Consider the following 16,053-nt stretch of genomic DNA (forward strand, 5'->3'; position numbering starts at 1 on the left):
GTGGTAGGGTATTAAACAAAATATACACTGTAGTGATATATTCCGATCTGCGTTTAGGTCTGACAGTCGAATCTGTCACATAGTGACCTAGTACCTTGTCACTCTGTGGTTTTTTTTTTTTAGACCTGCTAGTTCATCTACTAATAGCAATAATAACTACCGTTATCGCTACACAGCCTCACTAAAACTTAATAGGCCCATGATGTAAACACGATTGAATTCACGTGCACACAAATCAATGTTTGACTGACCGTTTAACACCACTTTGTTTATTTACTCATGTGTAAATTCTACAACAGGGTAATGATGCCTTGTGAAGGAGCTTGGCATTAAGTCTATGCAATCACATAAAAATTATCATTAGTGTGAGCACTCAACTTAGATACTGTAGTCGACGTCTGCATTGGCTATACCAATACACGCAGCCTCTAATACACCACACGTCCAATACAGCACTGTCTGTGTTCGCAAGATGTCCCCACAAAACGTCTCGACATCGTCCGTCCTTCGCCAGCCGGATCCAGATCGTCGACCTCCACTGCTAAACCCTCAGCACAGCACGACGAGCGTCACGGTCATTGTCCATGATGAGAGCTGACTTGCCTATCGTGGTCGTCCATGCTTCCTGCTTATTCTCTCCCCTCAGCTCTATCTCTTTCCCCGCACGTCTACCTTACCAATCTCCCAACTACAGTTGTATATAAAATGCATAACCTCACATGCCGAATGTACGACACTACAGTACGTCCTATACAGACCACGGCGCACGGAATGTGGTCGCGTGTCAGCTGTTTACCTATGGTCTACTAATTTGCATACGATAAACAAACAACTACGCAAATTTTCAAACCCACCATATCTTGGCTGTTATACTTCCATTGATCTAAGCTTACACTGTTCTCTGTAATAAAAAAAAAAACAACAACTATCGTGATCTATCAATACATGCTTGGAAACCTAAGGAAATACATGTTTCATCCTGACAATATATATCCCCCACCTTAAGATATAATTCAAGGGGAAATCTTAATTATATCAACAACACCAACAACAAAAATGTATTTTCCTTATAAAACACTGGCATATACATGTACAGTATAACAGTTATGTTCTACACAAAGAAAAACCTAGCAACTAAAAATCACCTTTATTAAACTATAACAAAAACCAACCATATACCCTACAATTATATGCAACCCTGTGCATCAAGCAATTACACCTTGTACATACCAGTTCTAATTCCTTTCTGAAACATTACCTAATGACAAACAATGATTTCACTACTACTGACTAAGCAAACAATAAGCTTGCATAAAGTGTGTTCTCTATGTACTTCACATGTGTAGCACATAATTCTAATCGGTTTCACCTAAAACTGATGTAATTGATAAACACTTGCAACATACACTGATCACCACTGTGCCTATCGTTTTGAATCAGTCACATTATATGCACTTGTGTAGATGTTTAATAAACCACCAGAAACTCTCAAATATCACAACTTCTCTTTAATTAATGCCAAAATTATTAAAACTACAATAAAACTTTCCAAAACAAACAAAACCAATTTCCCTTTTTTTTTTTTGGTAATAAAAGAGTGACACATTCCAAGTTCAAACAGACTTATTAAACTTACATAATAATCATAAAACAATTCTACGAACAGCATGATTTTTTTTTTTTTCCACACTGCACATCATGCTTTGCGTGACTATGCATACATAAGTTTGAGATTTGGATAATACATGTATGTGTGTCAATGATGCCCCATAGAATTACAGAGTATCAATGCTAACCTTGCAACCTCTCGACTGTCTGAAGATCTGGTGTCTAAGGAGAGACATTAAACCTATCTCACTCCTCAACTCTGAATTATCACCTATATGATCCTGTATAGTAGTATCCAGTAATAGTTGGATAATAACTCAAGCTATGTAATTACATATGCAATAACAACTCAAACTACAATCTGTACATGTACATAATTACACACTACAACGCGATTGCCCTACACCTAATCAATAGCGACGTTGATGTAGTGCGGGTGTAGTCTTGTCGCAACGCTGAAAGAAATAACAGAAATAAAAACAAGCATCATATTCTTTGCTTCGTGCATTTTGTTCTTAGCAAACAAAACGTGTACAAAGGAGTTACTGAACTTATTGAATTTTCTGCATGTATATGTCCATATTAACACCTGTCTACAGCCAACCATGTTGCCTGTACATTTAAAGTAGACTTCCATAATAATGCATCTTTGTAACATGAAGAAAAATCTTATAATACTGTACTGACGTCAAATATATGCAATAAACACTGTATAAAAAAAAAAATGGTTTGTCAGAATTTGTTATTTTGGCTTTACTATGTTCCATTTGAATTTGACCGTCTACTCTGTGTTGTAGGTTCACACTAGGCGGCTCATGGCATCTGCAGCCACATTGTCTTTGCCCTTTACAGAGACGAGCCTGAACCTGTGCTCCTGTAGGCTCATGCACCATCGCATGATTCTTTTGTTGTGCATTTTCTTCGCCTGTATGTACGTTAACGGCTTGTGATCTGTGTGTACTTCGAAAGACCGGCCACACAGATAGAACTCGAACTTGCGAATGGCCCAAACAATCGCAAGACACTCCTTCTCGATAGTGGCATAACGACATTCCCTCGGGAGGAGTTTCCGACTTGCGTAAGCCACTGGGAAGTCTTCGCCATCCCGTTCTTGCATTAGAACAGCACCGAGGCCAGTGTCTGAGGCATCGACCTTCAGCTTGAATACCTTGGTCTCATCGGGTAGGTGCAGAATGGGTGGCTTGATCAAGCTCTTCTTCAATCCGAGGAATGCTTGTTCTTCGCCTTCTCCCCACTTCACCTTCTCGGGACTTCCCTTCTTCGTGAGATTTGTGAGGGGCAATGCCACATCGGCATAGTTGGGTATAAAATCCCGGTAATAGCCGGTAAGGCCTAGGAAGGATCTGACCTGCTTCTTGGTCACCGGTCTTGGGGCCTCAGCAATCTTCTTTGTGAGACGTTCGCTTGTCTGTAGGATCCCCTCACTCACCTCATGGCCAAGGAACTCTATGGACTGAAATCCCAGCGCACACTTGGTTGGTCGAGCTGCCAAGTTGGCCTCCCGCAGTCTACTCAACACGGCTGAGAGTGTGGCCACATGTTCCTCCCACGAGTTTGTGTGCACCAACACATCGTCAATATAGGTCACCACATTGGGAACACCCAATAGCAGCTTTCTCATCATCTTCGTGAATTGGGCCCCCGCTGTGACAAGTCCAAATGGCATGTATCTGAATTGGAATTGTCCTATCGGTGTCAGAAACGCTGTCTTGGCCTTGTCTGAGTCTCTCAAAGGGAGCTGCCAGTATCCCTTTGATAAGTCCAATTTACTGAAATACTTGCTCTTTGCAAGTGACGCAAACAAGTCTTGCTGCACCGGCATCGGCTCAGGATCGAAAACCGTAACCTTATTAAGGCGCCGAAAATCGATACAGAAACGGTTGGTTCCATCCGGTTTCTTTACCATCACAATCGGATGACCATAGGGAGAGTCAGATGGTTCAATAACACCCAATTTCATCATCATCTCAACCTCCTTCTGGATTTCACCTTGCAACGCTTGGGGTACGCGGTATGGTGGTGACCGCACCGGTTCGTCTGTGGTCAAGTGTATCTTGCACTCTGCAATACTTGACTTCTTTGGTACATCTGTGAACACATCCTGATACTCGCACAGTAATCGTCTGATCTGCTCTTGTTTCACCTCGTCTAGGGAAACATCCAGCTGTACATCCTCAACGAACTCTCTCTGAATCGGACAAGGCATCTCTGGTATCTCAGTGAACACATCATCGTTGCTTTCCATGCCTTCGTCACTCCACAACTCATCTACACCACCATCATGGCACACCTCGTAACAACTTCCAGCAGTTTCTTCCTCTGCTACCCTGCTGAAGTATCGCTTGAGCAAGTTTATGTGGAATGTCTTTTTCATGCCATCTACATCCACTACGTAGTCATAGTCATACTTGGCACCGACCACCTCATATGGCCCTTTCCATTTGACCAAGAGCTTGTTTTGCTCCGTCGGCAGTAACACCAAGACTTTGTCTCCGATCTTCAACTTCCGTTTCTTCGCACCTTGATCATAGTAGGTCTTGTACCGCTTTGCCGACTGCTTCAAATTTTCCTGTGCCATCTGCCATGACTCAACAAGTCTCTTTCTCAACTCGATGACATACTCATACTCACTCTTTCTTTCTGGCTCGACAGCATCGTTTGTCAACAGCTCTCTCAAAACCTCCATGGGTCCTCTCACATGACGACCATATAGTAATTCAAATGGAGAAAAACCCAGGCTTGAGCTTGGTGCCTCTCGCAAAGCAAACAAAAGGGCAGGAAGATACCTATCCCATTGGCGTGGCTCCTCTGTGCACAACCGCTTCAAAGACGATTTCACCACAGCATTATACTGTTCCACTAGCCCGTTGCACATGGGATGGTATCGGGAACTCGTCAACTGCTTGATTGACAATAACCGGCAGACTTCTTTCATCAAGTCAGAGACAAATTGGGGTCCTAGGTCAGACATAACCTCTTGCGGTATACCCACTCGACTGTACACTGTCACCAGTGCTTCTGCGACATCGACTGTCATTATTGACTTCAACGGAATCGCTTCCGTATACCTCGTGGCATAATCTACAATTGTCAATATGTAGGTGTGACCACGTTCAGAGGGAGTGAACGGCCCCATCAAATCGATGGCGATACGCTGAAATGGTACCTCGATTGTTGGTAGTCTACCTAACTCCACCTTTGGCACTTTGCCTTTGCTGATGGTCTTCTGACATACATCACATGATCGGCAGAAATTGGCAATGTCTTCATACATGCCCGGCCAAAAGAACTGTGTCTTTACCTTTGACAATGTGTTGTTGATCCCTAAGTGACCGCCAAACAATGACTCATGTGCCAAATGCATGATATCAGCACGATATGCCTTTGGCACCACAACAAGTTTTGGGCCAATCCCCTCTGTCGGGTTTTCCGGATCTCTTTCCTGCCTCAATAGGCACCCCTGATCTACCCGGAACAGATACCTGGAATTATCAGTCACACCAACCTTATTCCACGATGCTCGAAGAGTGGGGTCATCTTTCTGTTTCTGACGAAACTCTGGCGGATCTGCGACTTTGACCGAATCGACCACAACTAACCCCTTCTTGGGTTTTGCACTGCGTGCTTTTTGGGTCCGTGTCTCCACAGCCATGACAGTTGACACTCCACTGTCATCATTCCTGACTGAACACTCTGTCTCGCCCAACACCTGGTCTTCCTTCTGAGATCGGGTTTCGACTGCCATCACCTGTGGATCATCTTCTTTCACCTCAGAAAGATTGTCAACCTCTTCCTTATCAACGCCATCAACCTTGGTATCTACAATTTGCTCACCATCTCCAATGACGTATCTACCACCATCATCCTCCTGATCAGCATCGTCACTCAATGCTTTGCCCCCTCTGGGCACCCACTTCAAATCTGGATCATTGGGCTCACGTGCACCAGTGACATTCCCAACAATCACTTCACACAAGCAATCCGGCATACACAATGCTTTAATCTCACCTGAAAAATATGGGGAGTCTAACTCTACCTTGGCGACTGGAAATTGCTTGACTGTTCCATCAATCAACCTCACTGTTTGACACTTCCCAGTCAGCTGATGTCTCTCAACCAGTCTGGACTTAACAACACATGTACTGCATCCTGTGTCACGGAGTACTGAAATTGGAACTTCACCAGGATATAACCTGCCTGAAACAACTGGCATACGATTCATCATCGCACTTACTTGTCCGTAAGCCATTCCCAGCTTTTCAACTTTCTGATACCCGTCCAAGGGCACATGATTTCCAACAGGCATGCACGCAGCTGATTGCCCTGTTGCCTGTGGCTGTTTGCCACCCCCGTCATTTGACCTCAAACTACCTATTGAGTTTCCTGGACTGCCAGCTGACGGCGTGCTAGCATCCATGTTTGACCGTGTCATTTCTGATCCTTCAGTTAGCACCTCTGTACCAACCATTGCTTGAGCTGATTTCACACGCACCATGGGACAATCCCTCTTCAAATGTGTAGGACTCCCACACTGATAACAACCCCTCGGGCCATCTCCGCGCCCAGCCCCATACTGGGTCTTCTTACCCTGTGATGGCTGATTCCTTCCCCTCACTTCAAATGGGCGCTGTGGGGGTTTCGGACTGCCTGGTGTGTTTTTCACACCACCTTGTGAGGGCTTTGAACCTCTCCATTTCTGATTCTGATCAGATGTCTTTGATTGCTGTCCAAATGTGTGCACCCCATGTGCATTTACATACACATCAGCATTCTTACTGACCGCCTCCATTGAATCACAATCCCTTTCTTTCAAAAATGCCACCACTTCCTTTGAACAATTATTCAAAAATTGTTCCCGTAGGACTAGATCAAACAACTTATCATACTCTTCATCGATCCCTGACAACTCAATCCACTGCACCAGATACCCTCTGAGCCTCGTCGCAAAATGATGTGGCCTTTCTCCTTTCTCTGGCCGTGCAGTCCTAAACTTCCTGCGATACCCTTCTTCAGTCAACTGAAAATGCACCATCAACTCCTGTTTGACTCTTGCATAATCATCTCTATCAGCAGGCTCCATTCTGTTCACCACTTCAAGGGCTTTGCCACTCAGATTTGAAATCAGATATAAGGCCTTGAATTCAGTAGGGATCTTCTGACTGTCAGCAAACAACTCAAACTTGTTGATATAGGCATCGAACCTATCCCGATTCTCGTCAAACTTGCCTATTTTCAAGTGCAAACCACTCAAATCCACATGCGTACTGGAATTTGTCGATCTCATTTCAGCCATTTTCATTTCATGTTCCCGGACCTTGGCTCTTTCCTCAGCCCGCATTTTCTCTGCAGCCTCATCACAACGAGCATTCACGAAACTATTCAACTCTCCACCGGAGTAACCAAGTTCCCTACCAAGGGTGGCAAAGTCTCTAATTTGTTCTGGAGTTGCCATCGTATCATCCAACAACAGCCAACCAAAAGAACATCAACCAGGAGAAAAATCCACTCCCAATTCACAACAATTCACTGAATACTCCGCTCAGACTTTTAACTGCGAATTTGACACAACCTCAACCAGGTCTACAGTACTCTTAACCAGTACACACCTTAATACATGCATACACTGCATACAATACCATGCTCAACTACATAGCACCTTAAATCAACCACATGATAAGGAAGCCTTTAATTTTCTTTACCAGCCTATGGCTGTGTCTTACACCACCTAACAATACATAGATCTAACGTTAGCAGGTCTCGGTGGGACCTCCAAAATTGTCACATAGTGACCTAGTACCTTGTCACTCTGTGGTTTTATTTTTTTTTAGACCTGCTAGTTCATCTACTAATAGCAATAATAACTACCGTTATCGCTACACAGCCACACTAAAACTTAATAGGCCCATGATGTAAACACGATTGAATTCACGTGCACACAAATCAATGTTTGACTGACCGTTTAACACCACTTTGTTTATTTACTCATGTGTAAATTCTACAACAGGGTAATGATGCCTTGTGAAGGAGCTTGGCATTAAGTCTATGCAATCACATAAAAATTATCATTAGTGTGAGCACTCAACTTAGATACTGTAGTCGACGTCTGCATTGGCTATACCAATACACGCAGCCTCTAATACACCACACGTCCAATACAGCACTGTCTGTGTTCGCAAGATGTCCCCACAAAACGTCTCGACATCGTCCGTCCTTCGCCAGCCGGATCCAGATCGTCGACCTCCACTGCTAAACCCTCAGCACAGCACGACGAGCGTCACGATCATTGTCTTTGATGAGAGCTCACCGACCTCCACTGGTAAACCGTTAGCACAACGAGCGTCACGGTCATTGTCCATGATGAGAGCTGACTTGCCTATCGTGGTCGTCCATGCTTCCTGCTTATTCTCTCCCCTCAGCTCTATCTCTTTCCCCGCACGTCTACCTTACCAATCTCCCAACTACAGTTGTATATAAAATGCATAACCTCACATGCCGAATGTACGACACTACAGTACGTCCTATACAGACCACGGCGCACGGAATGTGGTCGCGTGTCAGCTGTTTACCTATGGTCTACTAATTTGCATACGATAAACAAACAACTACGCAAATTTTCAAACCCACCATATCTTGGCTGTTATACTTCCATTGATCTAAGCTTACACTGTTCTCTGTAATAAAAAAAAAAACAACAACTATCGTGATCTATCAATACATGCTTGGAAACCTAAGGAAATACATGTTTCATCCTGACAGAATCTACCATCTATTCTGCATTTGTTTTGTTTTTCAATTTGTTCCTTCCAATTCCCCCACCACCCGGCCCCCGTTGCCCGCAGGTGTTCAAGGCTTGTCGTCCAGACCTTCCCCTCAGGGTCTACTTCCTGATGTACTCTGGATCCACGGAGGAGCAGAAATACCTCACTTCTCTCAGACACGAGAAGGAGGCCTTTGAAAATCTCATCAAGGAGAAATCGGTGAGTGTAAGGTCAGGAGAGTGCAGAGAAATATAGATAGAGAACCTTTTTGTGTTTACGTTTGTGTGATTGCTATTAAGAGACTTGTAATTTCACATTTGGAATGGGGATATTTTGTAACGATGATTCCCTTGCATTAGCAATATATCCTAATATGTCAATATGAAATTGGGTGATAGTGAAAACCTCATTGTAAGAATGAATATATGGTACATCTGGATGTTGGCATAGTCTACCATTCAAATATCTGCAGTGCTGCATTTATGGTGGGAAACTGGCTGTAAACTTCACCAAGCCCTTGTAGGCCATGTTGAACGTGTTTCTCTATATTGTATACACACTCATCTGTCACAGGTATTCAGTTTGTGTTGCCGTATATTTCTGCACCAATAGGAGAATTTGTAATAGAATTTTCTCTTAGTTTGCATATGTTTCTTATAGTCTGAATGGAGCTTTGAAAGCTTTTCTAATTCTTGGAGTGTCTGTGTTTTCTATGTAATCCTACCAACTAATAAAATAAGAGAAGTCTTCTGATGATTTGTAGTGAATATAACAACATCAGTGTATTTGTTAAATGTTCTTTGTCACTGTTTTATTGTGATTTGGGGCACCGTAGTGTTTATCCTTGTCTTTTGATCTTGATGAAAAAGCAGCATTTACTATTCACAGTATTTGGTTGGTTAGTTGAGTGGTCGCTCAGTCATTTTGCCGTTAAGTCCATCAGTTTGTTGCAAGCAATCATGGGGAATTAACCATTACTGACCTTATGATACTGGTGGATGAATTACTTGACTGCTAAATTGGGCAATAAAATGCGTTTATGAACAAATTGTCTAATTTTACTGTTGTAGATGTAGCATGTAATTTTTGACATTGCCAAAAGAAGGAATAACTTTATGCTGAAAGCAAGAGAATATTAATCCAGAGGGGTGAAGATGTGCTATGACAGATTTGTAATCAATTGTCACCATCTGTACAAAAGTATTTGTAAGATCGCAACCAGTGATCCACATTTTGACAAACATGTCAGAAAAAGAAACCAGTGGGAATCAAACCTGTCATCTACTGCTTTCAAGTTCATTGTGTTTCCTCTGGCAACCAGGGATAGCCATGTGGTAATGCACTGTCTGGAAAGCAGTAGATGACAGGTTCAATTCCCACTGATTCCTTTTTCTGACACGTTTTGTTAAAATCGCAGATCAGCAGTTGCAATCTAACAAATACCTATGTGCAGAGGTTGACATTTGATGAAAACTCTGTCGTAACTTTTTTTTTGGTGATGTGTTCTTGCATCTTTTTATATGAACTTGACCTGAATTTTACCACTGGTAGTGATTCCCTCACCCTCCCCCAGACCATGGTGCTGCCACAGGAGGTTGACGGGAGGAGTGAAGATGCTCCCCAGCTGTCTCGCGACCCCTCCCTTCCCTCCGCGTCCGCCGTCAACACCAGAGTGGCTGGAGGTCAAGGGTCAAATCCCAAGAAGGAGAAGAAGGTGCGTGGATGTACACTGTGCTATGACATACTAATTGTGATTGTGCAAAAGATGATTTATTTTATCATCATGCATTTCATGATGTATAACATGCATAAGATAGCAGAACAACCTCCTGATAAAAACCGGATATTAGAGATGCATGAATGTGCCTCTTTGCTCTCATATAAGATATGTGCATTTGAATGAAATACATTGTTGTCAGTCACACCAATTCTTGGTCGTGGGAAGGAGGTGGAGAGAGAGAAAAAAACAAACAGAGAGAGGGAGAGATTGCTACAGCAAACAGTGTGTAACATTGAACACCTGAGGTTCAATCCATCTGAATGTAGAAGTTGGAGATGCAAGCATGTCGTGTTTGTGTGATGATGGCATACTGTAAAACGAGAAATGTTCGCGTGCATTTTAATTTCGTGAATTTCGCGAGCGCGAAGATTCGCGAAATTAAAATGCACGCGAAAGTTCTTTTCTACACTATATGCATTGAATACCAGTTCCAGTTCGCGAAAATTTCATGCCGCTAAAAAGGCCGTCGGCTCCAATTCGCGAAAAATTCATGCCGCGAAAATATCATGTTTTACAGTAGTTGTTTGATAATCTGTTACCTTCACTGAGTAGTTTGGCATGCCTGTCAACGTTTTGCACCGTAATTCACATTAAGTTTACAATTTAATCCACACAGGTGATTGTTGACATGCGGGAGTTCCGGAGTGAGCTGCCGTCCTTGATTCACAAACGAGGGATCGACATTGAACCTGTCACCCTTGAGGTAGGTTGGAGATTCAAATCTTTTGACTTTGCTGCCAGCAATCTCCAAAAGAGAGCACTTTGGTTATTTTTCCCTTGTAAAATATGATAAAATCATAGAAAGCTACTCCATGTTTTATTGATTTTCTTAACATTATCAAAATCTGAGTTTGTTTTTTTTTAATTTTAGGTTTGGCAAGTGCAAATTGATATATGCCAGTATGGAAACCTGTATTGAAAATATTATTGGTGTTGTACACTTCTACAGAGGTGACACATAACTGTATAATGTCCCTGTTGAGCCTTGACCACTTCCTGTGTCTTATGAATGTAGTATGCAAACTTATCAACTGCCTGTCAACTAAATAAACATATATCCAATTAAGAGTCATTGATTGATCAATTCTATTATGATTAACGAAGGATAATCCCCTTTGATTTATACTTTTCAATATTCGTCACTGATAATATGTAATCAAGTTTGGCCGACAGTTTTCTGTAACAGCAAAAGAAGTAAATCAATGTAGTGTATATCCTCAACGATATGACAGTTTCTGTTTTTTAACCAAATATGTTTTCCTGCAGGTTGGAGACTACATCTTGACCCCTGACATCTGTGTCGAGCGCAAGAGCATCAGCGATCTGATTGGTTCGTTGGCAAGCGGTAGACTGTACAACCAGGCCGTTGCCATGACGAGGTTTTACAAGCGCCCTGTTCTCCTGATAGAGTTCAACCCAAACAAGTCATTTGCTCTCCAGGTATTTCGCGAATAAATATTTGTTTGTGTTCCGTACCAATATCTAGATTTAGGATCATGTCAGGTGTAAAGCAATGCTATGAACATGAACATTAAAGTCTATTGTTTAGTGGATTGTTAGGGGGTAATTCTTTGTAATACATTTCATATCTGAATTCAGTCAGATTTATTCTTGACATAATGTACAACATGAGTGAATTACAGGGACTGTGAAATGTACATCAGGGGCTTTCAAAGGCTTTCTATGAGATATGCATGGCCTGTGCTGCAAAATTAAGAACAGACATACACGTACGATGTATACAGCATCGGACCAGACTTCATTGTAAATGTTTCTTTGTATCTGTCTTTCTGTCGTAATACATTGTAATTTGATCTATGTTACAGTACTATGTGCATCAGACTATAATGTGTAATGTTATGTGAATGACAACATTTTATGATAAAACAATCTTGCCTTCTTCAAGGAATGTGAATGAATACGGGGTGGTACAATCCCGAACTATTTCAAAAGTGTATGAAGATAATCTGTTGGCATAGTCAGGTATCCATTTCAAGTATCAACTTCAGGAATTGCACTGTCTAGCAAAGTGATGAGTGTGATGAAGTGATGTTTAATGAGACTGTTGACCTAATTTTCCCATCCAGACACAGTCCACCATGTCCAACGAGATCTCCTACCAGAACCTGTCCTCCAAGCTGACCCTGCTCACTCTCCACTTCCCCAAGCTCCGTATTCTCTGGTGCCCCAGCCCTCACGCCACGGCAGAGCTCTTTGAGGAATTAAAGGTAGGTAGTTAAGCCCCACCCCTCTCCGCAGCAACGACAGCTGAAGGGGTTTTCATGGGGGTCAAGTCAATTTGTATCTCTGAGTTCACGGTTGTTGACTCATGCGTATCACAGACCTCCGAACCATTCTGAATTTGGAGGAAAGAATCTTAATTTTGACCATTTCCAGCTCTTGTTTCAGTAGGACTTTCCTATTTTTCTTGATAATTTTACCACACACTCCTATGGAAAGTGCTCTTCTTTTCCTGCTTTTGAGCTAAACCATCCCTATTTTGTAGTCAGAAAGGTTGGGAGGTCTGGTATTATAAATTTGAGATAGATCCAATATCATACTTTAATTTTTTGTTTTTTTATGCTGTTTTTCAATATGCAACACACAGGCAGGGGATCACATCTGTGTTAGCTAGAGTGTCTTGACTAATTGGATGCCTTCATGTCTTGTTTGATGCATACATGTACATATCAATTCAATAGTAACATTTGCTTGAAAGATTTAAACCCATTATTCATTGGAACCGAATCGGTCATGTACTGGTTCTAAAAGGGTTGCCACATTTTGGAGGCAACGACTTAATGAGATAATGATGTCGGGCCAGTGTGTGAGTTTCATGGACCGTATTGACCATTAGTGGTGGAAATGAATGTGAGAGTTTTGTTTTGGTCACAGTATGGTGGATCTTTGTTATTGTTTGTTTTTTGAGGGTTGAGCAAAGGGGGTTATTATATATGACAATATCTTCCAGCGTGATTGTGAAAGTATAGGTAAGAGTGTTATGCAACAAATGAAGAACATTATATTGGTTTAGAGCTAGAAGGGTGTAAATGCTGTACAAAGTCGATGGAGTTAACCTCTTTCTGACTGTCAGATACTTTAATCATTAAACTTCTTTGTACGGGGAAGTGAATGGAAGGTTGTATAGTCCCTGTTTTGCGTGAGAATGAAGCACGAGAGGTCTAATAAACATGTGAGGAAGTTCACAGAGTTGAAAATATCTCCCGTTGCAGACGGGGCGGGCAGAGCCAGACGCCGCAGTGGCTGCCAGCATCACATTGGAGGAAGAAGGAGGCGGGCCAGGCACGGACGAGGCGTCCCCCCTCGCCAAGCAGAAGTACAACCACGGCCCCTACGACATGCTGCTCAAACTCCCAGGCATAAACACCAGGAACTGCTGGTGAGTTGATTATCACCTTGCAAACTGTTCCTTTTCCCCTTTTCCTATGGAGCACTTATGTCCTTGAGCAAGACAATTTTTATCCGCAATGCTCCTCTCAACCCGAGTGTTTACATTGGTTGGTAGGTTGTTAAAGGCTAGTGTATATGTGGCTTGTTTTATCAAATTTGCCCTGTTGAATACTGTATACGCTGAATATTTCATGATGTTTCTATTTTTGCGAATTTCGCAAGTCAGGTGCTATTCTCAAATTTAAAGACACTCAAAAATATTGACTCTGATCCCGACATGAATGTGATGTGCACGCATACTTATCTCCAGTCAGTAAACTGTACTCCGCGTTTGCGAATTTAACCACTCGCGAAATCGTCAGGAAATCCTTATTCACGAAAAATTTAGACTCGCTAGATATATGGCGTATACAGTAGCAGCTTGGCTGCAATGCTCCTCCCAGAGAATGCCTCAAGTGCTCTGGAGGTGTAGATTTAATACCACTGACCAAGGTAATGATTAAGTGGCATATAGTGCCTTGAGCACCTTTTGACATGATGGTGAAGCGCTACAAGAAATATCTATTATCATCATTAAATCAAGCCGTTGTGTTTTGGTTTCAGGTCCCTGTTGTGACTTAAAAAGGTTTTGTTCTTGTCTTCAAAATGGCAGCATCATCAGATACAGTGTTTTTATGCAATCCTTGTATTATTCGTGTGCAAATTTGATAGAATACACGTGTATGTGCTAGAATACCAGTATTTCACATTTTCAGAAGTGTCAAATCACACACGCACACACACATACATGAGTCACCTAGGATTCTTCTGAATTGGAGAAGGCAGAAAAAAAAAGAAGAAAAAAAATAAAATGGATAAATATCAAAGGATATCTGTGAAACATTTGTGTGTGTGTGTGTGCTGTGCAGGCGCATCATGAGGAACGTACAAGACTTTGCAGAGCTGGTGTCGCTGTCCGAGGAGAAGCTGGCGGCGATTCTCGATCACCAGGGCAACGCCAAGTTCCTCTGGGACTTCCTCCACAAGGAGAGGGGAGGGGAGGGGGAGGCAACGGTCCCCAAGGGTGCTGCAGGAAGGCCCGGAGCCAGCAGGGGGAGGTTTGGACGAGGAGGGGGAAGAATGTTTGGGGGTAGTCGGGGGAGCAGGGGGAGCGGCAGAGGAAGGTGATGAATGGTAACTGCTCTGCCCTTCATTTTCACTTTTGTTTGAAGATGGAATTAAAGGGATGGTACAGTATTGGTGGACATGAGAATTGGGCTTTTAACATTTTGCAAGATACCAAGGAAACACTTTTGATATAGTACAGAGCATGCCATTGTAAATGGAATTCAAAGTTTATTTGATGAAAATCGGGTTCGGAATGACCGAAACATCCAAAAACAAAGTAAAACAATGTGATCGTAATAAAGTGTGGGTCCCACACTTTATTAGAATCCCTCTTTTTTGGATATCTCAGCCATTTCAAATCAATTTTCATTAAATAGACATGAATTCCTCATAGAATTACATGCTCTTTCATATTTCATAGGAGGATTCTCATTATCTCACAAAAAAAATGTTAGAAACCTGAAATTAGGTCTCAACCAAAACTATGTGATCCCTTTAAGGGGGAGGAGGGGAGTTTCTGATATTTGTATGTAATTCATTCATATTCCTCCTACTCCCTCTATAAAGAAGTCCTTTGGACCTGCAGTTTTCCTTTATTATATCGAAATATGGTTGGAGCCAAACAGTAAAGTGTGTACAGATATATACAAAGATTGTAATTTTGGGATCTGAATTTTTACTTCATCGTGGTAACAATTTTGTGATGATTATTGTGGTTCGTACACTAGATCATTAGAAGAACGAGACTTTGGGGGACGATCACCACTACATGTACGTTCGGCATACGCGAACGGTTGCCATTTATTTTCCGAACTTAGCAGCACACTTCTCGGCACACGGCATGATACAAAGTATGGTGTCTTTGAGGTAGCAAAATATAATATGCTCAGACACTACAATGACCATGTTCTTTACAGGAGAGCACTGTATTTTACAGACACTGTGAGGTGATTATTGGAAGACTAGGAAGCCAATTTTTGTCATCAATTTTAAAGTGAGCCAATTCCCTGAGTATTATGTTTACTATATTTGTAGAATATACCTGAGACATGCCCTCTGCAAACTACTGATTTTGTCACTCCATTTTTTATATATTGGGATTTAAATGTAGATCTAAAGAGTATACAAAAACAAAAATGGCTTCAAATACACTAGTCAATCACCCAATTCTTTCAATCGAACGATCGCACTGTCAACATTTGTTTCCAAATACAAGTGTACATCTTAAACGATAGTGATAGCACTCACCCTGCCACATGAATCTCATGTACTTTCCACTGCTTGGAGCTATTGGTATGGAATAATATGCGTCTCGGAGGTTGATTGATGCAAGATTGCACTGCAGGGAAATCAGATGCGTAGCAGTGT

At 42.1% G+C, this 16,053-nt stretch overlaps 1 protein-coding gene across 1 annotated transcript in view; it reads left to right on the top strand.

Annotated features, from left to right (window-relative positions):
* The window catches only part of LOC139736427 (DNA repair endonuclease XPF-like), a 39,604-nt gene extending 24,859 nt beyond the window's left edge, over positions 1-14,745 (top strand). The window contains exons 19-25 of the mRNA XM_071647212.1: positions 8,469-8,606; positions 9,961-10,101; positions 10,784-10,870; positions 11,434-11,607; positions 12,255-12,395; positions 13,401-13,567; positions 14,487-14,745. Coding sequence (XP_071503313.1) covers positions 8,469-8,606; positions 9,961-10,101; positions 10,784-10,870; positions 11,434-11,607; positions 12,255-12,395; positions 13,401-13,567; positions 14,487-14,745 — 1,107 coding nt within the window. The remainder of the gene's footprint in view (positions 1-8,468; positions 8,607-9,960; positions 10,102-10,783; positions 10,871-11,433; positions 11,608-12,254; positions 12,396-13,400; positions 13,568-14,486) is intronic.
* Positions 14,746-16,053: the final 1,308 nt, after the last annotated feature.

This window comes from Diadema antillarum, unplaced genomic scaffold, assembly GCF_040938485.1.
Source record: "Diadema antillarum isolate AM-2024a unplaced genomic scaffold, OU_Dant_1.0 scf00000003, whole genome shotgun sequence".
In the NCBI taxonomy this organism is placed as follows: domain Eukaryota; kingdom Metazoa; phylum Echinodermata; class Echinoidea; order Diadematoida; family Diadematidae; genus Diadema; species Diadema antillarum.